This window comes from Octodon degus, unplaced genomic scaffold, assembly GCF_000260255.1.
Source record: "Octodon degus isolate 3935 unplaced genomic scaffold, OctDeg1.0 scaffold00035, whole genome shotgun sequence".
In the NCBI taxonomy this organism is placed as follows: Eukaryota; Metazoa; Chordata; class Mammalia; order Rodentia; family Octodontidae; genus Octodon; species Octodon degus.
This window is the reverse complement of record NW_004524611.1, coordinates 1,657,601-1,682,301: the sequence shown is the minus strand read 5'-3', so window position 1 is coordinate 1,682,301 and position 24,701 is coordinate 1,657,601. Positions and strand designations below refer to the sequence as shown.

At 56.3% G+C, this 24,701-nt stretch overlaps 1 protein-coding gene across 7 annotated transcripts in view; it reads left to right on the top strand.

Moving 5' to 3' along the window:
• Positions 1 to 24,701, top strand: part of Ikzf1 (IKAROS family zinc finger 1) — an 86,100-nt gene that overhangs the window by 22,355 nt on the left and 39,044 nt on the right. For all 7 annotated transcript variants that reach the window (XM_004630338.2, XM_004630335.2, XM_012514587.2 and 4 more), the window contains exon 3: positions 512 to 631. In XM_004630338.2, coding sequence (XP_004630395.1) covers positions 512 to 631 — 120 coding nt within the window. The remainder of the gene's footprint in view (positions 1 to 511; positions 632 to 24,701) is intronic.

Sequence of the window (24,701 nt, the reverse complement as noted above, 5' to 3'; positions counted from 1 at the left end):
GCTTGGGCCCCGGTGCCCCCGAGGGGTGTGGGAAGACGGGCTAGCAGGGCGTTCAGCATGGCATTGTTTAATAGTCAGAGGACCGAAGATGGTGCAGACTCAGAAGTGTGAGGAAGGCTCTGTAAATCGGCCTTTACCCCGCGTACGTAGCACTGAGGAAGCACAGTCCGGCACCAAGATACCTGTGTGCAGATGTCTGAAAAGCAACGTGGGAGCCCGAGGGGATGCCCTCACGGCTCCCATGGCACAGGAGTGTGCACGTAGGCGTGTGCCGCGAGCCTGGAGCCCCAGCTCTGGGCCTACAGAGACTGTCCCCTTCTCCTTGTTTGGTGTTTGGAAGGGGACGCTGCTCATCTGCTACAGAAAGGAAAGGGAGGGTTCCTTTCATTGAGCAGCCTCACCTTGGGCCAGTTACCCTGCCCTGTGCTGGGCAGCACAGCGAGGCCCAGGCCACGGGCTTCCCCGTGGGGAGCAGTGACCGCCACGCCTCAAGTCCTGCTTGTCTCCTCAGGGAAGGACAGCCCTCCGGTCAGTGACACTCCAGATGACAGTGATGAGCCCATGCCTGTCCCCGAGGACCTTTCCACCAGCTCTGGGGGACAGCAGAATTCCAAGGGCGACAGAGGCATGGGTAAGTGGAGTCTCCTGTTGTCCCTCTTCCTGCACCTGTGAGACCTCTGTGTCCCTCTGTGTCCTTGCAAGATAGTGGGTAAGAGAAGGGACACATGTGTCTGCTGCTCTCCTTCATGTCGAGGAAACAGAGGCCGGAGATGGGGCGGGTAAGGTGTGGGGTGGTGACGCATGGCTGCGATCCCAGCTACTCAAGAGGCTGAGGCAGGAGAGTTGCAAGTTCAAGGCTAGTCTGGGCAACTAGCCAGAGCCTGTCTCAAATAAAAAGGAATGGGGATATACAGAGCTCCCTGAATTCAATCTCCAGTGCCATCTGGAAAACTAAAAAAGGAGCAGGGGAATACTTAAGAGCCAACGTGGTGGACACCCTCCCTGCCCCCGTGCACCCGAGAGCAGCCCGAATTTGGGACTGAACCCAGGAGGTCCCAGGGTGTTTCCAAGTCCTAGAAACAAAGTTCATCTCAGATACAATGATTTTAAAACACAGGAATGCAATCCAGACAGCGGCTGTGTCCCCAGCACCACTTTGCTGCTTTTTGGTTTGGGAGGCAGGGTCTTCCAAGCTGCCCGGGTTTGGAGATGGGAATGGAGAAGTGCTGGGGTCACTGGTGGGCACCGCCAGACGCCCAGTTCACCCCACTTCTCAGATGTATGTGTTTGCTGGAAGATGAGGTGATCCGTGGACATTTAGCTGGTAAAGGCCAGCCTGGGCCACCTGAGTCAGGGACGCTAACCTCCCGTCTCTGCATGATGCCCCCACCGGGTGGCCCACCCAACGCCTGCCTTGGTCCTGTGTAGAAAGCGTTGCCTTCCTTTCATTAGCAGAAAGCAGCAGCACAGAGAAATCCAGAGATTTCTCCAACACTGCTCGCTGGAGCCAGAATTAAACCCACTCTCTGGCTCAGGCCGTCTCTACTCTACTCTGCGCCATCTTCTTCTACATCTCAGAACCACGGGCAGGCACCGCGGGACACACAGTGCTAAGGAAAGATGCATGGGTCCCCGCAGGCAGAGGGGACGGTGTCCCCATGGCCAGCCTGTCTGAAGGCTATCCTGACACACCTTGAGCATGTCTGAATGTCCTAGAAGCCAAGTTCACTTCAGATATAATGATTTTTTAATACTTAGCTGTGCGTTCAAGACAGTGGCTACTGCCATTTGGAGTGGGTGGGTTGCAAACACCCGTGAATCCTCTGCCCCTGGTGGGAAGCAGCTGCGGTTTGTAGGGAGAGAAAGAGCCCTGGACCCGTCCCTGTGTCCTGTGCAGGACAGCCTCCCAGCAGGGTGCCCGTGTTGGGACTCGGGGGACACAGATGGCTTGCTCTGCTGGCCTGGATGCGTTTGCTCTCCAGAAGGCCTTCTGCTTGCTGCTAGGTGGCCCAGGTGCTGGCACAGACCACAGTGAGAGAGGCTCCTGGGTCTGTGTAAGTGACAGGGTCCATATAAACAAAGACATGGAGCCAGAGCAAGAGGTGCATGCGGGGAAGGAATCTGCCTGGTGGCACATGGCCAGCTCACCGGCACTTACCTGGGTTACCAGCCCGGAATGGTGCCCGAGCACCCGGGTGTGGGCACTGCACTCCCACCTATGCACACAGCAGTCCTCAGTCTGTCTGGGACATTCGGAGGGGAACAGACCCCGGGGTGGGAGCCTGAAGAGCTCACCCACTGGCTGGGCACTGTCCTGGGGCTGGACTTGCCACCAGGCAGGAAATGTGGCAGCCTTGCCCAAAATCCCAGTGCCATGGAGCCTCCAGCACCCCACTCTTTGGGGAACTGAAAGTCGGGCTGAGCCCAGGAGTGTGGAGAGAGAAGAGGCGTCAGTGTCCTCAGGCTGAGTCCATCTTTGTCGCAATGTCCTTACCATCTACTGGGAGAGTCGCCACCTTGCCGGGCTGCTGGCTGGGGCCTGGGAGGAGGGGCTCCCTCCGCTGCCTCCTGGGGTGCTGCTCCCTGTCCCTTACCACGTGTGACCGGATGTTCTGCCCACTTGCCCTTCCTGGGTCAAGTCTAGAAAGAAGGGAATCACAACTGGTGGGGGCGAGGGAAGCAGTGTTTTGCTTGCTTTGGTGATAGCGGTCAACCCGGCCCCAGGACCCTGAGCCCTGGGAAGGACGGGGCTATTGCAGGAGGCTGGGGCCAAAGGAATAGCTGCTCTGGGCCAGGAACACGAAGGGTGCAAAAGTCAGGGCGACAAATAAAGAGCCAGACGGGAGTGTGGGGAGAAAGAGGAGACAGCAAGGACCCCAGGTGACACGACCTGCACAGCAGACCTCGTTGGAGAAGCCCAGCTGTAGTCCACAAGGGGAATCCTCCAGCTTTTAGGGCCTTTGTTAAAGTAATTGATAGCAGCAGCAGGAGCCAAACTGGGTACGTGGATAAGAGCAGCAAGTGACCTTCACACAGAGGAGGAGTGTGGCTCAGCCGCAGAGCATGCCTAGTGCATATGAGGTCGGGCTCAGCCCCCAGCCCTGGAGAAGGAAAGCCCCGTGTGCGGAGCACTAGTGGATTAGAGCCCGCGTGTGTCGCTGTTCCACACATGTAGGTCCTGGGAGCCCTGGGGTGAGAGGATGGGTGACAGTGGCCACAGGCGGAAACGTGAGGCAGCAGAGGGGAGCCCCATGAGGTGCCAGATGTGGGCAGCGAGGGGCTCCGGGCTGCTGGAGGCACCTGCGCAGCAGCTGGGCCAAGAGCCCTGCCCTGCCCTTGAGCTTCGCCTGCCTGGGTGTGCTAGCAAGGTGGAGGGGCAGAGCAGCAGCAGCCAGCCCATGTCCCGGATGACTTGGCGGGTCCGAGGGGGAATTAGAATCCATGCTGTGGACAGCCAGGAAAGAGAGAAAAAGGACAGGAGAAGAGCGCACCTTGTATGCCATAGAAGTGCTCCAGGGGGGCCAGACAGCGACAGGAAGCTGTTAGCATCGCAACTGGGAAAGGAGGGAAGAGGGATTTACTGGGAATCCATAGAACAGTCACACTAGGAGGAGCTGGAGGAGCTGCGCAGAATCACGGAGGTGACAGGAGTGAGAATTGAGGAGAGAGGGGGCAGCTGTGGGCGCAGTCGGGCGCGAGTTCAGGGCCGGAGCTGGGCTTCCTGCAGGCCTTTCAGGGCGGGCACAGAGAGGTGAGGACAGTGCCGCTGCATCTGAGCAGCTGTGAGGGTGAGCGCCAGGAGCCTCGCTGGGACACAGAGGGATCTCACCTCAAGCGGATGCAGACGTGCTGTGGCTCCCAGGAGAAGGGTCAGGTTCACACCTCGTGCCGCCTAGTGTAGGAAGGACTCTGGAAGTCTGTCCACAGCGCAGGAGACCCAGAGACAGCCAGCGGGCGGGACGGGCCCCATTTCCCCCCAGGCCCAAATACAGGGGACAAAGGATGCAGAGGGACTCCAAATAGAACTTCCGGGCAAGGGGAGATGTCGTCACCACCATGGTCTCCTTAACAGGGCTGTAGCATGTTGCTCTGCAGTGGTCTCTAAAATGGGAGGACTCTCAGCTGTCTGGAGTGGCCAACATGAAGCGCTGGGTCACCCCCACTCACCACCCCGCAACCCTGCACACATGCGCAACAGGAGAAGGGGGATGGAGACGCCCTGAGAACCGAGCACTTCTCCGAGTCTCGCGGTTGGGAGTTATGTCAGGATTGGCATCTAGGGGGTCGGTGGGCAGATTTATTAAAACCTGAGGAGCCAGGCGTGGTGGCACACACCTGTGAACCCAACACTGAGGAGGCTGAGGCAGGAGGGTGGCAAGTTCAGGTCCAGCCTTAAGGATGGAGTAAGATCTTGCTTCAAAGCACAAAATACAGAAAGGATAGGGGTGCAGCTCATTACAGAGGCCCTAGGTTCTGTCCCCAGTGATGGGGACAGACAAACAGCACCTGGCTGCGTGTTGTCTTCCCTCAGCTGCACATCCACTTCGGCCACTCCACCGGGGTCCCTTCTGCCCGGGAAGTGGGTGGGGCTGGCCATGACTAAGAGGGACCCAGCTCCTGCCCCAGGCTGGTGACAGGAAAGTAGGAAAGGTGGAGGACAGAGAAGGGAGACTGGAGGCCCAAGGCAGCCGGGGACCGCACCCGTGCCCACGGCAGGGTTACTGGGAGTCTACACTCTAAGGGCAAATCCAGGGGAGATGCGGTAGGACAGTGTTGGGCTGGTGACTTGGGGGTGAACCAGCTAAGGAACAGAGCCGCTTCGGTTGAGCAGGACTTGTTAAAGACATGTACCAGCTATGGTGGCACCACCTGTGATTCTGCTGAGCTGGAGGCTGGAGGCTGAGGCAGGAGGACCCCTACAAGTTCAAAGTCAGCCTTTGTTATGTCATGAGACCCTGTCTCGAAAAACAGACAAAAGACTGAAAATTCAGACCTTGTGGCTAGGGGCTGATCCTAGGCAGAGGGAGGTGCGGCTTGGGGTGTGGGAAGAGAATGTGTCTCGGCCTTTGCCGGTTGCCGCCTCCTAGAATGAGCGTCCTTGGTGCTGCTCGCTTGGGGGACGTCACCCTCATGTGGGAGGGGGGACCCTGCTTGATCGGTGACTCGGTCCAGGACCTGAGTCACATCTCGGCCTGGTGTTTCAGGACCAGGGTTCTGAGTGGCCGCGGCTGACCCCGCACAACCTTGGTCCTTCCTGTCGAGTACTTTGACCAGGGTATGCTTTCACCCCGGGGGAAACTGAAAAGCACTCTAGATAAGTGATTAAGCCTGCAAGAGCGAAAATCTTGGGATTTTAGATGAGATCGAAGGAACAAGAGAGTCCTTGACCCAGCCGTGAATTTCGGAGCAGAACTGGGCATGCCAGGATGCCTGGGGTATTTTGGATGGGTTGCCCCAAGTGCCCCTTGATTTTCAAGTTGTGGGCAGAGGCAAGGATGGGTGTCTGTTGTGCAGGGAGGGCCGGGAGTCTGCGGGACGCGGCGCCCGGCTCTGGAGGCCGGGCAGTGGGCTGGAGTGCGGATGTGAGCCCGCCTATCTAATCAGCAGCAGGGGAAGTGGCTTATCTGCAGCGCATCACAGCGAAGCGATAGTCAGCTCCAGCAGCATTATCTGACAGCATCTGCGCAGGGCTGCAGGAGCTCGCGCGATCAAAGGCAAACGAGGTCGCGGCGGAGAGCTGCCTGCCCAGCGTCAAGGGGCTGGTGCTTGGCCTTTGGGTTTGGCTTTCCTTCTCTGAGGAATCACTAAAAGCGTGGCCTTGGGAACCTAGATCACCACCTTTTCTTTCAGCTTCTTGCCTGCCTGCAGAGTTCCGCAGAGGTTTGGATGAGGCCACTTTGTGAAGTTCTGCGTCATCCACCCTGCAGCTCGCTATCTGTCTTAGAAGGCCTGCGAGGGCCCCGCCACCGCGGTGTTTCCCAATTGCTCCTTGCGTGTGTGGGAATGGCGTTACGAAAGCTGTTTTCCCCCCGGGCCTCGCGGTCGGCCTCTGGGGCTGGTTCAGACAGGTGTGCTGCCTCCTGCTGCGGGGTGCTGCGGGGTATTGTGGAGTCATGGGTGCACATGCCCCCACCTTGCTAGACAGTGCAGACGGTCTGGAGCAGCAGGGTGGTCACCGAGTGCCTGGCATTGCCAGGCCCCAAACCTTGGAAGCAGCCGCTCTGCCTGCCACGGCTGTCGTGGGACAGGGCGGGTGGCCGAGGCTCCAGGAGGCACCATGGGGAACACAGAGACGGATGTGGGTTTCTGTGCATGGGATGGGCATGTGGTGTGCGTGGGGGGATTGTACACTGTGGTACGTGTATGTGTGTGCGGGTGCATTGGCTGTGTGAGTACACCTGTGTGTAGGTGAGCACATGTGTATATGCAGGTGTACATGGAACTGCATATGTGTAGTGTAGAAGTGTATATGGGAACGTGTATGTGGGAGTGTGCATGTGGGACTGTATACACAGAGGTGTGTATGAACCTGTGTGTTTGTAGGTCTGTATACATAGGGGTCTGTGCGGGGGTGTGTGTTGTATAGGTGTGGGTACGCAGAGGTACGTGTGTACATGGGTACATGCCTCAGGGAGCACTGCCCTGCTGCTGTGAGGGCAGGCATGTGTGCATGAGCGTACGTGTGCAGCTGTGTAGGCACACGCAGAGGTGTGTGTGTAGGTTTATGCTGGTAGATGTGTGTATGTGAGGGTGTCTGTAGGTGTGTGCATGCAGGTGTGTGTATGAGGGTGTGTAGGTGTGTGCATGAGGGTGTATGAGGATGTATGTAGGTGTGTGCATGTGGGTGTGTATAGGTGTTTGCATGCAGGTGTGTATACAAGGGTGTGTGTAGATGTGTGCCTGTGGGTGTATGTACAAGAGTATGTGCGTGTGTATAGGTGTGTGCATGTGGGTGTGTGTAGGTGTGTGCATGTATGTACATAGATAGGGCTGTGAGTCTGGGAACACTACAGTAGTCTGTAGTGTAAGTGTGTGTGCACATATATATGTGTGTGAGCATGGGTGTGTGTAGGTGTGTGCACACATCAGGTTTGCACACGTGTGTGTCCTGGCTCTGCTCTGTGGTAGGAACTCTGCCTGGAAGAGGAGGTTCCGCCGTGGTGCCCATCCCATGCCTAGGGCCACTCCGGGGCAGCATACAGCTGCCAGGTCCCTGGCCATGCTGTGACCTAGTCCCTATCACCCTCGTGGTGGTGCTGTTGGGGACACCCCATGGCATCTCGGGTGGGTGACTCTGGGGCAGTAGTGACAGCAGAGTGTGTGCAGCTCATTCCCCAGGCCCCAGCTTCACCTCTGTCCACTGTGGACCAAGCTGGGCAACGCAAGGAGGCAGCTGCCCAGCCCAGCGCTGTGCAGGGGCACTGCCGCTGTGACAGGACCCTCCCTGTCCAGAGGCCAGCGATGTAGGGTCTCCAGGTCAGGGCCCCCACAGAACACACAGCTGGGTGGTGTAGCCTCTGCTCCGGGGTTAGTCTCTCTCGGGAAGCGTGTACGCCCCTGCACATCTCCTCCCCTGCTGGCACTGGACGCTGCTCCTCAGAGCTTCCCTGCCAGGTGGAGGTGGAGGTAAAGTCCCCTAGTGCCAACAGGGAGACCTGCAGGGCTTCCCGCCAGGAGGTGGACGGTGAGGGCTGTTCCCAGAGGGGCTGCATGTGGAACACATCAGGACACATGTCCTGCAGAGCATCTGGGGTCAGCCTGGCTGGAAAAGCGAGTCCCCCGTGACTGGGAGAGCCAAGGAATGACAGGTGGGAGGCCAACGGAAGGGCCTCAGCCCTCGCTCTGGGACCAGGAATGGCACTTGGAAAGGGACTGCCCAAGCATTTACATCTAGGGAGGAGCCCCCAGGGCATGCATTAGGAAGCCCACCCTCAGGACAGGGAACAACGTGAGGTCATCAAGACCATGGACCCCGAGAAGATAGCTTTGCCCCTGGCCGTGATGTTGGTCCCTTTCCCTGATGTGGGCCAGGACCAAGAGGAAACCTCCATGTTGGCAGCTGGAGGACAGTGACTGTGGAGGACAGTGGGGGACATTCAGAGCCGGATTAGGGCGGGATCCAGTGCTGGTTCTGAGCTGAGGTGTATTCTGGAACATTCTGGGGAATGCTCATGGAGCCAGGACTGACGTGGGATCCAGGGCTGGTTCCTACTCAGAGAACATTCTGGAACACAGATGTGAGAGGCAAAGGTGATTCTAGCTGTTCCTCAGCAGACACGGTCCAGGGCCAGGGGCCCCTCCTTTGTGTGGGGCTGCCCCTCCCACTGCAGGCCCAGGCCCCGGGACACCCCAAGTGGCTCCACGAATCTCCCTGGTGGGGACCGATGTGACACCACCGTCTAGCTGAGTCTCCACCCCCTTCAGAGTGCTGCACACACGCCAGCTCTGGAAGCCACGAGGCTTGGTCCTGTGCCTGCCCTGTCCCAGAAGCTGGCATGTGGCTGAGGAAGGGGCCCTTGTGGAAAAGCTGGGCCAGAAAAGATCGAACAACTCCCACCCTGGCTCTGGCGAGTGTGCTTTCAGTGTGTGCCTTGTGACCTCCAAGGTACAGCTTGACTGTGGAAAATGGTTTGTGTTTGATCAGCAAAACCCAGCCGGGCATGCTTTTACACACCAGCAATGCCAGTGTGTTGGGAGGCCGAGGGAGAAGCATTGTAGGTTGCAGCCCGGCCCGGGGAACTTCAGGAGAGTCTGTGTCAGGACTGAATGAATTTAAAAGGCCTGTGATGTAGCTCATTGTGGAGGCCCTGGATGTAACCCCTGGTGCGAGGGGAAGAAGGATGGAAGGAAGGAAGGAAGGAAGGAAGAAAGGAAGGAAGGAAGGAAGGAAAAAGAGAAAGAAAGAAAGAAAGAAAGAAAGAAAGAAAGAAAGAAAGAAAGAAAGAGAGAGAGAGAGAGAGAGAGAGAGAGAGAAAGAAAGAAAGAAAGAAAGAAAGAAAGAAAGAAAGAAAGAAAGAAAGAAAGAAAGAAAGAAAGAAAGAAAGGGAGGATGAACAAAGGGATGAAAGGAAGAAAGGGAGAAAAAAGTGGAAGGGATGAAGAGAAGAAAAGAAGAAAGAGGGAGAGGGGCCTCCTGTCTTCTCTTTGCCTTGCTCCGAGCACTCGTGTTCGGGACCCCGCTGCATTCCCACATGCCGGATGGAGCAAGACCTCGGTTGAAGCTCCCATCTCCCAGAGCCAATGAATGGACACCGTGTTCTGCTTTCAGCTTTGGGTCCAGCTTTACTTTCTGCTTTGTTCTCTCCACATTGAAAGAATTGTTAGCTCTGTGTATAAAACAACAACCGACATTTCGTTAACTTTCCTTCGACATGGGGTTTCAGAAAGAAATGGAAAAAAAATGTTCTAAGCTGTGGTTGCCAGTTTGCCACCTGCTGTCCTATCTGGTTAGGACATTTCTGATTTGGGAAGTGTAAATATAACCCAGAAAAAAAAAAAGAGCTTCCCCTCCTTTTATGCAAAGGGAGAGGGCTTTACACAGAGGGCAGAACAGAGCAGAAACAGAAAGTTTTCCACAGAGCCAGGAGAGGGGCAGGAAGAGCAGCAGCAGCACCCCACTGAGCCCCTGCATGCCCAGGGCCGCCGAGTTTTCTTCAGGGTCTTAATACGAACTCCATTTTGCAAACTAGCTCAGCCACTCAGGATGTGAAAGCCCTTGGTCTGTTAGGATTCGTGGGCCCGGAACTTGGGAAACCCAAAGCCCTGTGCTAACTACAGGCGGTGGCAGTGCTCCCAAGGCCGCTGCAAATCCACACACTCACCACCCACACACCCACACACCTGCTGCTGCCGCCAAGCTTTGGGGAGGTGACGTCCACAGCAGTGGGAAGTGGTGGCGCCACGGACACTGGCCAGTGCTACAAGTCAGGGCTACTTCTGCTCCGTGCGGGTCTGTGTGAGAGAGCTCATTTGTCTGTATAACTGACTGCTCGGCTGCCCCGACGGCTGCGTGTGATGTGGAAGCCCGGCTCGCTCTGTGCGTGCACGCACCTGCGTGCTTTGTGAGGGGATGTCAGGAAAGGCGCTGTTGGGGGGCTCGGGGCAGTGAGGGTAAGTGACGTTGATCCAACAGGAGTTGGTTTCTGGTTTCCGTGAATTGGAGGTCTTGGAGCAGCTGGCCCTGTGGCAGCAAGCGGCGCGCTTCAGTGGCATGTCATGTGGCTTGCGGGAGGAGAGTCTGCATCATGCTTTTGAGCTGCCATTACTATTTCTGTTCTCTTGGCTTGAAGAATTTTAAAATGCAAAGGGAGACTCATCTCAGGTACATTAATATGTTACTAAATAGCACTGCCTTTTCTAGAAGGATCTCAGCTTCGTAGTATCCTGCAAATCATGGCGTCCACTCGGTTCTCCACGGAGCCCCAGTTGGCTCCTATTGATTAAATACAACCCTGAAGTGTGCGCACAGATCTAAGGTCAGACTGCTTTGGCTGTCCTGGTCCTGTGGTGGCCTCTTGGGGACACTGGCTCAGAGGGCCCTGGCAGTGCGTCTATGTCCAGGGGACAATCGCGAGGCTGACCTAGCCGGGAAGGTGGGCCCACTCTTGGAGTGTGCTCAGGGTGGACGCCCCGGTGGCGGGCCGGAGCGTGTCTTCCCTGCCCTGTTGCCAGGACGGCACTTCCTCCAGAGGATGTGGCTGCAGGCTGCGCTTCCCACAGAAGTTGCCAGGCAAGGTTTCCCATGAAGCCCTGCATGTCCGGTGTGGTCCCTGGCATGATCGGTGGCAGACTCCTCTGTCCCAGCGCTGGAGGAGGTGGCGTGGGGGACTGTGGGTTTTCATGTTTTCAGAATGAAGGACTGTCACCCCAGAAGTGAAATCCTGCTGTAATGAAAAAAGAACTTTTATTATGCCCCCGCAGGCAGCTCGATGGTTATTTTTATTATCCTTGGAAGCTGGCAGAATGTCAACTGCTTTTCAGTGTCTGTGCACTTTCCAGTTGAACTTGGTGGCAATAAAAATAAGAGCCTCCCGGTGACCCTAGAGCACATCTGTCGGCTTCTGTCTCTGCTGTAATGCTTAATCATGACGAAGAACTGTCACCTGGTGCGGCCACCTACTGCCTGAGTGCTGTGGCGGATGCCGTCTTGAGTGGAGCGCGCGCCCCCTAGCAAATCTGAGGGCGCAGGCGCAGCGGCTTGGAACCTGCAAAAACGGCACCGTCACTTCGGTCATCCAAAGCGCGCATCTACTCGCAGCGTGGAAGGGCCTTCCTGCTCATCTGCCGGCTGCACGCCGGAGTTTAGATTTCACTGTGTAGCTGTGGGCAGGAGTGTTTCTGTTCAGGTCGTGTCTGTTAGTTGGTCCTCCTATTTCACTAGCTGCTTTTATTACTGATGGAGGTTTCCTGAAGGCTGTCGGGACCTCAGCTGCTCCACGCACACGCACGCACACACACACACGCATGCCACTGCAGTCTTTCCTGCAGACCTTGGGCAGACTCTCCCATCCTGCCTTAAGAGGTGATGAAGAATTCTTTTTTTTTTTTTTTTTTTTTTTGGTGCTGAAAATCAAACTCAGGACTTTGCACTTGCCAGGCAGGCACTGCGCCACTGAGCTATATCCCCAGCCCCTCTGCCTTAAAAGAGACAGCCACCATGAATGGTCCTAGTCCCCTGCCTGCGGACAGGGTGCTCAGAGAAGAGTGACAGCCAGGCAGCACTTCTGGAGCACGCGGCACAGCCCGCAGACCCCACGTCCTAGGGTGGCGCTGCCTGGAGAAGCGCAAGCAACCTGCCGAGCGCCTCTCACTTTGCAAGGAGCCACTTTGAAAAGGAAAAGTGGCCACGTGGAGGCCGTTGTACCACGTCTCACGTGGCTCAGAAGACTCAAACATGAATATTTTAACCATCTACTCAGCGTGAAGAGGTGGTGAGAGACTACTTTTCCTGTGCCTCGTCTTCCAGGCCCATGGTGGATTCCATGCTTACAGCATGCTGCAGTTTGAATTGGCCACACCTCTGCACCCTGGGGCTGGAAGCGTGGAGAGCATGTTAGAAAAGTGGGTCCTCACTCGTGTTCTGGAAATTTGCTTAGTTTAGTACTCACTGAATTTTCACCAGAGAAGACTCAATTGTCCACTTTCTAAATTGGTTTTTAAATCAGGCCGTTCCCCTACACATCTGCTCCGTGGCCACCACAGGTGCACAGGTGCACGTGGAATGTCGCTAGTCCACACCGCCATTCTTGGGCCCACGTGTGACCTGGATGTCCGTGGGCATCCACTGGCTCATCTGCCATGGTCTGGTTGATGAGCAGTACTTGTTTTTTCCCTCCACTGTATTCCTGAGTACTCTATGGTCACCTTTTCATGCTTAGAAATGAATTTCTCCTCTGGTTCTTGGGGCTGGAGATTGAGCCCAGGGCCTGGGGCAGGCCAGGGAAATGCTCTGAGCGACCTCCAGCCTGAGAACATGAGTTCACTTCATTAAAGTTCTTTGGAGAGATTGCTTTGAGACCCTAAATGCATGCGCTGGAAGACAAGTACCAGGGAAGGCAGAGGTGACACCTCCCGTTTGCCACTTGGTTTTGCAAAAATGGTGGCACCAAAAGCCTCCTGCTCCCGCTTGGAAGATGCTGCTGGTGAGACTGCAGAGAAGTGGGCAGAGTTTGGTCAGGGAGAAAGAGAAGTGTGGACAGAGGCCATCACTGCCTGGCCTTCAGGTGTCAGGGATGCTGACCGCCGCGACCCGCTGCTCACCTCCCGCTCAGGGGACAGGGACAGCTGTGTGCCTGTGGCCACCAGCCTCCTGGGTGCAGGAGTCCCGAGCATATGGATGCGCCCTCTGGGGCCCTCTCCTGCTCTTGTTCTCCCTCCCTCCCTCCCTCCTTCCCTCAGTGCAAAATAATGACAATTATGTGCTGGGAGGACTTATAAACCTACCCTGAAATTGTTTTAAGCTCCAGAAGGAGGTGATGTGGGTGGACGTCCCGCCCTCCAGCCCAGCTCCCGCCTTGCTGGGTTGGGCAATGGGGGACAGGCCGTGTGCAGAGCCCCACTTTCTGACCCTGTGGAATCTGTTGGATGAGACCACTTCCGCCTGCACATGCAGTGCGTAAGGGTGTTCAGAACTTCAGTAGCATGCCCTGCCAGGCTAGGAGGGGCAAACGTTTTGCCCTGGGTGACTGCATGTGTTCCAGACCATGGACACCCAGGCCACACTCTTTTCTGTCCCTGTCCTTAGTTCCTTTGTCCTTTCTGACACAGTCGCCCTGAGGTCACTCAGCAGCATTCCTGAGCTCTTCTGTACATGTCACCAGTGGACTGGGCGGGTCATCCACATCCCAGTTTTATGTTCTTTGCACTCCAGAAGGAAAGGTGTTGAAACTTCCACGCTATTTACTGAATTCATCTGAGCGCATCCAGAACTAGTTCACTCCTTTATGTTGGGTGCTGCAAGCATAGTGTACACAGATCGGTGACACCAGCAGCCCAGGGCTTGCACACAGGCTTCCGGACATGCCCCTCCATCCTCCCTCCACTGGACGCAGTACCTGACATCCACAGTATAAAGGAGGAGCAGTTTAGTACGGCTCACAGTGTGGAGGGACTCTGCCCATGATGAGCTGGCCCAAGCCAGGAACATCACAGCGGAGGGGAGGAGCCCAGGCGCTCAGTTCATGGTGGTCAGGAAACAGAATGGGAAAGTGCCAGAGAGGAAGGGACGGGGCCAGGCCCAGCCCCAGGCTCAGGCTTCCACTGCCCACCTAGACGCGACCTGCACCAGCCCCTGGGTGGGCCCCGAAGCCCGCATGCTGGCCCTCCCCCCAGCTGCCACACTGCAAATGCTGCACTCCGTGTTCTGCACACCCCGTGCAGGTGGACTGCAGAATCTCTGCAGACAGGCATGGGCTTCTCATGTTCCTCAGCTGCAGGGCGCCTCGGTGAAGGACAGAGATGGCCTGCTCATCTCGACTTCCTGAGTCATGCATCCTGCGTGTTGTCCCTTTTCCTCAAGCTGGCTTTAGGAATAGAAAATCACTTTAGTAAGGAATTGAAAGTCAAGAATCAAAAGTTTCACCATAAAAATGAAAATACTGAAGTCAAGAAAAAAAGACAGATGCGCTTACACAATTGGAGAAAAAGTGTGCCAACTAAAAATTTACACGTGAGTGGGAAAAATAAGAGAAATGAATATTTTAAATTTTGCTAAGGAATTAAAAGTGCCTTTTGCAAAGGAGCCGGGGGGATAGCTCAGTAGAATAAGCGTTTGCCTGGCAAGCACAGGGTCCTGAGTTCAATCCCTGGTGCTGCAAATTAAATAAATAATAAATAAAAGCTCCTTTGCAGTGTAGAACCTGGGAAGATCATACCATCTGCTTCTCCTGTCCCTTATTGTACAAATAATGATCCAGATTAATAGTCTCTTGGCATCTCAGAAAGTATGTCTCTACGTTGAATTTACAGCTTATTGGGATGCTTATAGGTGTGGTTTTTATTGATTTAGTCCTGAAAACTGGAACACTATGAATGCTTTCTGACCCGGCCCCGAGCCCAGCTGGTCTCTGTGGATGGCTGAGCCCACTGGGAGCCTCTAGGCTCCCGTCCTGGGAGTGAGAGGTGTGTGATAGCTGGTTCTGATTCTGGCAGGGAGTTCAGTGCACTGGGGACACAGAGTGAGCCCTGTGTCCTGCCCCACACTCCACTTGGACATAAGGAGGGCCAGGGTTTGAGTGGTGTCAGCTTTCCAGAATGCAAGGGACACCAATGGTGGCGGGAAGGCTGGGCCTCTTCAAAGGTAGTGAGTGGTGCGGATAGATGCTCGCTAGGTGCCGTCTCTGTCCTGAGCGCCCTGCTGGGCGCTGACGTCGACAAGAAGAAGGTCTCGTGGGGTCAGAGTTTCCCTTCTGGTGGGAGAGAGGTTTCCAGCTGACCAGAGAGAGTGGGGGAAATGATCAAAAGGGAAAAGCTAGAGACAAAAGTAGACTGCTCTGTCACTTTGCCCACACCCAGTCTGCACGGTGCTGGACACCTGGTTCAGTTAAATTGTGTGATGAAAACATTGAGCTGGATGCATTGAAATTTGTGGTTGCTTTTACCAAATACTGCGATGGCAGCGAGGATGTCCTTCTGGCAAGGAGGCCATGGCGGTCGGGCCACGCAGCCTTACAGCAGCAGCAGGCCACGTGAGCAGCTGTGCTTCTCCGCGACTCCAGCCCTCGTGGTGTCACGGCCCTCTTAATCTGAGTTTGCAGAAGGAAAAAGCTGCCCAGTGACACATTTCTTAGATGGTGTCCTCTGCCTGTGCCTTCACATGAATAAAACAGAAATTCAGAGGCACGTGCCCCATGCGGTGCCCTCCGCCCATGGCAGCCCCTGTGCTGGCCACACGCAGTGTGCAGTGGGCAGCGTGAAAGTTGCTGTGACAGAGACCCCTGCTTCCAGGAAACTCAGTCAGAGCCCACCAGGAGCTCACCAGGTCTCTGCACGTATGTTCTTCCACATTCCAGCAGGGGTGTGACACCAGGAAGCACCCGCTGCAGGCTTAGGGAGGCACAGACGATCAGGGACGGTCTGGCTCCCTGGCTTGGGGTGGGGGGGACGAGGTCTGCTGTCACCACTGCCTTGTCTGACTCACTGCACCTCCTGCCAGCCTGGGAAGACCTTTTGGAAATGCCACACACAGCCAGGGTAGGTCCCAACCAGAACAAGCCATATCCACAGCATCATGGGACGCCCCCTTGGAGACAACATGGCCCTTTTAGCAGTCCAATAATAACGTGATGATATTTGTACATTAGTCAGAATTAAAGGATGAAACCAGCATTCCTGAGCGCTGAGCACCCGGCCCCTGGGCCCTGTGAGATCCACACCTGCGAGGAAGCCCGTCCTGATGGTTTGTGGGAGGACTGAGCTTAACGTCAAAGCCACCACACGTCTTAAAATGTAAAACTGAGCTTTTACAAGTTCCTCAAAGACAGCGAAGTTGCACCAAGCACCTAAACAAAAGCCGGAAGATCGGCCTTTGTCCCCCACGTGCCCCTGCTCTGCCTAACTCTGGCGAGGCCCGCCCAACAAGGAGCTTCTTGGGTCAGAGCTTGACTTGAAGTTAACTTTTCCCCCGACGCCTGCCCCCTTTCCACCTGTTTCCCTAGCTCCAGAGGCCAGGAAGGCTTGTACTGCGAGATCCATCGCGAAACGGGGCCAGGCAGGGTCAGGCGGTTATTTTATCATCACCATCAAATATAAAGCATGGACTTTTCCCTAAAGAATCACAAAATCCCGCCGTTCCAACACCCAGGTGTGTTTCCAAGCATTCTTCGTCGATCTTCCCCTGGCAGGCCGTACCTTCGCACGTGTTAAATGGTGACAGAATGAACTGATCTTCATAAGAAAACTGATCCCTTAAAATCTTGAATTTGCTGCCAAGGGGAGCCCCGCGGCTGGTACATGAGAAGCTGTGTCCATGTTCAGCGAAGGAGGAAAAGAAGAAAGCTCGCTCACCGCTGCGTCCCCAAGACACCCACCCGTGGGCCATTAGCAGCGCTGTCCCTTCAGAAGGAAAAATAAGAGCAGCAAAGGCATCTTGAGACGTGGCTGCTTCCTAGCACATTCTCTGGGGTGAAGCACCTTTTCAAGGTTCCTTTAAGCACGGACACAGGGGGTTTGAGCTGTGGACGCTGCTCACTGGAGAAGTGAGCCAGGCCACCCTTTTGCTCACAGAATGAGCCAACTGAGCCACCGGTGTGGTCACAGCCACTGTGTGACCAGCCACAAACACTGTGTATGATGTGGCTTCCCACAGCCAGTCCTGCTGCCCCTGAGCCCCACAGATGGGCACCGGGCAGTCACACGCCCAGGGCCTGGCACTGTTTGCTACCAGCCGCCCTGAGTCGTGGGACCTGTAGCTTGGCCACGAGGCTGAGGAGGGCACACTATGGGCATGTTGCTGACTGGTTTTCATTTGCATAACTGGCCTGAAGCCAGGTGTTCTGATGCTAAATTCAGGGCTCTTTGTGCTCTTAAATCTTGCTACCTAAACACTCTTTAAGTTAAGACTGCATTTATGGCCTGTGCTACCAGGGGAAGACAAACCCTGTCAGAAGGGCCTGGGAGACAAGGCTGCACTGTGCTCCACAGTGTTAGAGCGTGACAAGAACATCCAACCGTGGCATCGGGGGCATCAAAACTAGGCAAACCCTCCAGCCTAGTTTTGTTTGTAAAATATTCATTGAATAGCTCCCTGGATTGGGCGTCTCTGAGGGTGGCTAGAAATTTGAAAGCAGCTGATGGGAGATAGGGACAGAGTGAGAACACAGCTATGGGCCATGGACTGGAAGGTGCGGCCACAGAGGCCTGGACTGGCCTTGGGGTGTAGGGGGGCCAGGGCAGGGACCGGCAGGCCCCTGGCAACAGATGTGGCCTTCTGGAAACACTGTGCCTGGGCAAGGGTGCAGCCATGGAGCAAATTTTGTACCCCACAGTGATTCCTGGTTTGGACCATTTCTTCTATTCCTGCCTTTTACCAAGAAAGCTTATAGCATGGCTAACCCTATTAAAACCTGACTACCAGAGAGCACTCACTCTTATGTTATGGGGCAGGAGCACAGCTCAGGGACAGAGCCCCTGATTTTCAGAATGGCAAAAAAAGAGGGGAGAGGAGGAGGGAAGCGTAGGGGAGAGAAGTGTTACAAGGTCTACAGCAAACAAATTTGGCATGAACGACAGCCTCCGCGCTCTGTTTGCGCCAAGGCTCTGGAAACCAGTGTGTGTTTGTGTTGTCTGATAACTTCATTCGGAAAGGAGCAGTTTGAAATGCTGTTGGGCACAGTGAAAGGCCTGGTGAGAAGCAGATGCCCTGGCCCCAGGCCTGGAGCTGGCTTGCTGCAGAGGGAGAGGGCAGTGGAGTGGCGTAGGAGCAGCCATGGTGGCCTTGGAGCCCCACTTCCACGGTGGGTCCCTGCAAGACTCTGGGTGGCCGCCACCTCTCTGAGAAGCCAGGTGTTGCTGGTATCTATCTTGGGCCTGGGTCCTCACCTGGTTGGAGCCCCCAACCAGGGGGTTCCTTGGCAAGGCGCCCAGCAGGTCCCCTGATGTTTCGCTCAGAACGTGCCAGCTTGCCCTTGTCACCCACGTCTCCCGCCTGGTGCAGCGCACCTCCACGCAGTATTCCTGAGCCCCCGGCTGCCCCTTCTGGCCCTGGTTTTGGAGAGCTTTTGCTCGCAGGGAGCTTGTAGCACCCAGCAAAGCCTCCGCAGGATGCAGAGGCCAGCGGGAGGGTGAAGCGGAGCTGATAGCTCCCCATGCCAAGAGGCGCTAACCTTGCAGACAGATAAGTCCGCCTGGCTCCTGACCGTTAGAAATGTGTCAGTGAAGTGTGAAAGTACGCACGCTGCCGGGGTTCCCGTCATCGCTTTCCTTTCATTCCTCACATTTGCATGGGTTACTCATAAATGCAGACCTTTGGGGTGATTTGTCAACCACCCGGGTGTCAACCTGTGAAAGGGACCGCTGGGCTCAGGCTCCACTTGTCCTTTGCAAGCAGAGCAGGTGGCCGTGGTGAAGTGACAGATGGGCCCAGGAGGCCTGGCCTGGGATCGTGCCAGCAGCGAGAACCTGGGCTTTATACAGCCCCCGGCCAAAGCCTGCTCCGTCCAGGGTGCAGGCTGCGCTCTCCAGCAGCGGCTGAGAGCTCCACAGCACCTTGGGCTGCGCAGGTCAAGCCCTGTGTCTGTCTCTGGATGAACAGTGGCCCCCTGCAGGTGGGCTGGAGGCCTCACAGGCGATCCCTGAGATGGTGCCCACGTGCCCGTGCCCCATCAGATGCCGCCTCTTTTTTCTCGTAGGTTTTGTGATGTGGAGAACCGAGGGCTGCGTCTTCCTTATAGCCCAGTGGTGCTGCAGGGTTGCACCAAGCTGCTGCAGCAGCAGGGGTTTCATATGCTTTTCTAACTTAAAGAGCCCTGCTTTTGGGGTGCGTCCTGTGTCCTCATAACTTGATAAACTCAGTTTTGCGTGATTACACCTTCAGGTTGAAACATTTCATTTCACCATTTCCCCGAAGGGGCACCGAATGCACCATTTCCTGTTTTTGATCTCAGAGCACTCTGTTTCCTCCCTGTCTGCTTTCCCAGCAGCAGGTCCCTGGGAGCCACCGCCCGAGCCCTTCTGCCCCGCCTAAGCTCCCTGAACCTGGCGACTAGTGGCAACCCCACCTGCAGTATCTTTGCAATAGAAATGGATCAGGGGCGAAGCTCGTGTCCCAGACAGCTCTAAAGTCCCCTGATCAGCCCTTCTTGGCACCAGATGCTCTACAGCCTGGACACATGGGGCCGTGACGGGTCTGACACAAGCTTCTCTCACGCTCGGCCAGCATCTGCTGGACCTAGAACCTCGGGGCAGGGGGCACTCGGGACCAAGGTTTCCGGACTACTGGGGCCTGCTCCACGTGGCTACCGGGCCATTTAACTCTTGGAGGCAGAATGCCTCGAGATTCTTTGAAGACTATTGCTCTTTTTGGGGAGAGTGAACCTGGGAATTGGACCCAGGGCCTTGCTCCTGCCAAACAAGGGCTCCCCAACCCTCTAAAGACTTAAGTCCTGGTCACTTGTCCTCGTAAGCTCAGTGTGACAAATGCTAAGGTGGCCCTTGCAGGAAAGTCACTGGTGGGTGCACACCTTGTACATCACGTCGATTTGCTCGCTCGTGCATTTTCTTAAGATGCTTTATTTATTCACTTGTGGGTGATGCTGGGATGGAGCATAGGAAACACGCTGAGTGTGCTCTGCCCAGAGCCACACCTGGCCTCCCTCGTGCATCTACCCACCCACCCCAGCAATGCCCTCTCTCTCCTGTGTGGCAGGACGACAGGTCACAGGTGGCCCGCGTCAGCCCATATTCCAGGTGTGCGGCCTTCTCAGGGCCGGAAGGTGTGCTTGGCTGTGCTGACCCACAGCTTCTGAATTTCTGGATGGGAAAACTTCGGAGCCATGGGCCAGGCCAAAGGGTCCCAGCTGAGCTCCTCCTATGGCGGAGGTAGCACGCACTTGCTGCTTTCTAAATTGCAGCTTCTCCTCCGCTGAGCATCAAGGCTGGTCAGAAAGAACCACTCAGCCGATGTTCGCCCTGCGCATGAGCAGTGGGGGGGTGTCTTGGGGACTCGCCCGCGAGTTCAGCAACTGAAGCACAGGGTTCCCGCTTCTCCGCGGCTTCGTGGGGAGCTCGGCTGCACCTTCCTGCTCGCCCAGCCCCTGGCCTCTGGCTGTGCTGCCGAGGCACGGTGAGGTCAGGCTGAGGGCATGAGCGCTGACTCCTCTGGTTCTGTTTCAAACGGGCTTGATGCCACCCACCTCTCTGGCAATCACTCAGATCCTCCGCCCCACGCTCAGCCCCAAAACCTGAAGCTCCATGTTGAAGACAGGCAGGAGCCACGTCCAGACAGGCAAATAGGATTTTACTATTTGTTTGGAGTTTGTTTTACTTGGCCCGCTGCCCTGACCGTGGCCAGGACTACACTGTACTGCGAAGGCCGAGGGTGGCACTTGTGGGCATCGCATGCAGTGTGCGCAACCCCTTCTTACACACGCCTGGAGTCTGTATACGTCACGGGTGAAGATGCGTACTGTGTCTCAGCGAGGCAGGGGCTCCCCAAGCCTCTTTCCTGAGTTGGTCTTCGTGGACAAATCTCTTCTGAAGAGGCAGGAGACACAATGGAAGGGCTTGGAGGCCCAGGACTGCCGAGCGCAGGGCCAGATGCAGAGCCCACAGCCGCACACGACACAGGGAGAGCAGCTGCCTTCACCCTAAGGTGACTTGCAGGTCCTTGTTTGCAAGATTTCAGGCCATTTGCCTTTGAAAACAGATGGAAAATGCCTGTGATCCCAGCACTCTGAGCGGCTGAGGCAGCAGGGTTGTGAGTTCAAGCCCAGCCTTGGCACCTTAATGAGTTAAGGAAACCCTATTTCAAACTAAAAACTATAGAAAGAATAGAGGCTGAAGACATAGCTCAGAACGAAGGCCTTGGGTTCAGGTCCCCGCACTGCAGAAGTGGAAAGATTGGTAAGAGAACAGAGAGGCTGAGGAACAGGAAGGAGGGAGGCGTGCAGAGCACCGGCCTGCCTTTCGCCCTCCACAGCACCTCTGCTCACCTACACCTCCTGCTGGCTGCCGGTGAGGGCCACCTCGGCCTCCTTGGCCCTGCCAGGCTCCCACATGTGGACCTGCAGGCCTTGTGGCCTCTGTGTCCCATTTCTGCAGATGGGCACTGCGTGCTGAGGGGGCATGGAAGCCCCAGGCTCTGTCCCCACCCTCATCTCCATGTAGCCTCGAGATTAGGCGCTCTGCTGTCAGGGCGTGGAGCCCCACCAGTGTCCAGGGGTGCAGGTGACACGGTGACTGGAGAGACATGGTGAGAGCATCAGATGACAGGTGATGCCACTAGTGACATGCACAGGATGCAGATAAGGATAGGCACATAATGCAGGTGACATGGAGGACATGTGGGTGACACAGGGAAAGAGGACCAGGCCCTGAGGGCTGGGGAAGCCAGGCAGGGCCCCTCCGGGACAAGCTGTCAGCCAAGGCCTGGGTAAGAACTTCAGTAGATCGTGCGTACTCGAGAACCCTCTCCTGTGCACCTCTGAATGTGCTGGTGTGTGACACACTTAGTTACCGAGAAGTGTCACCACCCCCTTGTGCATTTCTCCCCATGAGTGTCGTGTCTCCCGGGGCTTCGGCCTGCCCTGGCAGGGCAGGTCTGTTGTCTCCGATGGGCTCCCGGCTCCTGTCCCAACCTACATGCTGGGACCAGCTGGGCCCAGATCAGGGTGGAGTAGGGACCCGGGGACAGCATGGATCTGTGGGCCCTGTGGGTTCCCTTCCAACTGGGGTTTCAAACCCACGCCTGACTTCCGTGCAGTACGGTAGAGCCAGGAGCAGCAGCTCGCCTGGACAGTGGTCCTGGACAGTGGGCTAAGGACAAAAAGGACCATGGCAAAGCCCAGGGCTGGGTCCATCTGCCCATGCCGCTGGGGCTGACCTGCACCGCTTCTCCTCGCTGTTCAGCACCCATGGTCCTGTGTTCCTGCCGCACCCATGGGCCCCGCATCCTCTGCAGCCTCCAGGGCCCTCCCATCCCAAACGGTGCCAGAAGAGCCAGAGACACCCTTGTCCTCTTTCTGGTCCTAACATTTCTTTTCCGAGGACTGGTCACCAACTCCAAAAGGAGTTTGTTGGCACCCTTGGGGTGCACACGTGAACCTAAGGAGGGACGGGGCTCTCAGGGAGGGCCACCTGGGCTGAGCAGGTGCTCGATGCACGCGCTGCAGTTTGTCTGTCATGTGTCAGCTGTGGTGCCGTGCATGGTCGGCTCCAGGATGACCCCGAGACATGAGAATGCACCGGTAGGAAGGAACTCGGGGGGTGAGGGAGCAGGACACAGCAAAGCCAGAGCTCCTGCCCCAAGCTCGCATTGGGAGGCCCAGGATGGCCTGGTCTCTGCCGTGGAAACCAGAGGCTTGGGATGCCAGCACCAGCCTTCAGCAGGTGAACCGCAACCACCTCTCTGTTCTGCAGTGGGAGACCCGGAAGAGAACTCATGCTCTGAGGTGGGCATCTGTAGGGTGACATTCTCTGTGACCTGGAGAAGGGTGGAGGGCACCAGAGGGCCACCCTGTGTCCCCGTGGTGAGGGCCCAGCTATGCACAGGGTGACCCTGCCCACCAGGCTGTGGCCTCCCCAGTCCTCAGGACAGAGGTGAGCGCAGCGGCAGTGTCTCCTCTGCAGCCTCTGTTTGAGATTCCCTGCAGAGGCGAAGGTGGAAAAGCAGAGGCAGGCCAAAAGGCTTGGTCCTTAGGTGCTGCCGGAGTGACAGAGGGCAGACTGCAGGGGTATGGTCTGGGGGACGGGGACAAGAGGGCATAGACTCCGACTCACACCGGCACGGGGACTCACCCACCAGGGCCTCTTTGGCCCCAGCTGGCTCGCACCACATGCCTGTGAAAACATGAGATAAGGGCTTTCTCTGCGCAGGCTCCAGGCTGCTCCGCAGGGGATGCCTGGACCTGCGGCCCGGCCAGTTATCTCCGCCAACAGAAAATGCCACCAACGGGTAGACTGTGTGCGCCTTCCCAGGCCCCCTCCCCCTCCCGCTATGGCCAGCCCCTTACACTGTCTGCAGTCTCCCCCGAAATGACCTGTGTGATTCTCTAGTAAAGACTGTGCCATGTGTTAGCCCCAACTTTCTACACCCCAGAAAAAGGGGTGGGGAGGCTGCTGGGACCACCAGGAGCCTAGGATTCCAGATGTGGCTGGCAGGCAGTGTGCCAACGCTTGCAGGTGTCCCCAGCTGGCTGCGCCAGGTGGCTGCGCTCCTGGATTACAGGCTCAGTCTCAACTCTGACCTAGGAGCAAGAAAGACTGCGTGTGTGCGTGCGGGCGTGGGCGAGGTGTGTGCATTTGTGTGTCTGTATGATGGTGTGTAACTGTGACTGTGCACACATTTCTGTGGGGGGGTGCTGTGGAGGAATGCGCCTCAGCATGCTCGTGTATGAGTGCATTATGCTTGTGTCCCTGTGTTCTCTCTGTCCATGGATGTCTGTCGTGTGTGTGAATGTATGTCTCCACATGTGGTATGTTTATGTGTCTGCATATGTGTCTGAGTGTATCTGTGGGCGTGTTGTGTCCCTTCATGTGTCCATGTCCTATGTCCCTATGTTCTGAGTGTCCATGTCCCTGTATCCTGTGTCTGTCTGTGTCCTATGTCGGTGTCCCCATATCCCGTGTCCTTACATCCTGTGTCCCTGTGTCCATGTCTTGTCTTATGTGTCCTCAGGTCTGATGTTGAGGTCTCTGTCTGTCCCTGTATCCTGTGTCCCCATGTCCTTGTATCCATGTCCTGTTACTGTGTCCTGCATGTCCCTATCGTGTCCCCATGTCCCTGTATCCTGTGTCTACATCTTTGTGTCCTGTGTCCCTGTCCCTGTATCCTGCATCCTTGTGTCCTATGTGTGCCCATGTCTGGTGCCTGAGTCCCTGCAACTCTGTCCATGTCTTGTGTCTGTGTCCTGTGTCCTGTGTCCCCGTGTCCTGTGTCTGGGTCCATGTATCTCCATGTCTTGTGTCCGGTGTGTCCCCGTGTCCTGTGTCTGGGTCCGTGTATCTCCGTCTTGTGTCCGGTGTGTCCCCGTGTCCTGTGTCCCCGTGTCCTGTGTCTGTGTATCTCCGTCTTGTGTCCGGTGTGTCCCTGTGTCCCCGTGTCCTGTGTCTGGTGTCTGGGTCCGTGTATCTCCATGCCTTGTCCGGTGTGTCCCCATGTCCTGTGTCTGATGTCTGTGTATCTCCATGTCTTGTGTCCAGTGTGTCCCTGTGTCCTGTGTCCCCATGTCCTGTGTCCTGTGTCTTGTCCATGTATCTCCATGTCTTGTGTCCGGTGTGTCCCTGTGTCCTGTGTCCCTGTGTCCTGTGTCCCTGTGTCCTGTGTCTGGGTCTGTGTATCTCCATACCTTGTCCGGTGTGTCCCTGTGTCCCGTGTCTGGGTCCGTGTATCTCCATGCCTTGTCCGGTTTGTCCCCGTGTCCTGTGTCCCTGTGTCCTGTGTCTGATGTCTGTGTATCTCCATGTCTTGTGTCCGGTGTGTCCCTGTGTCCTGTGTCCCCATGTCCTGTGTCTGTGTCCACGTATCTCCATGTCTTGTGTCCGGTGTG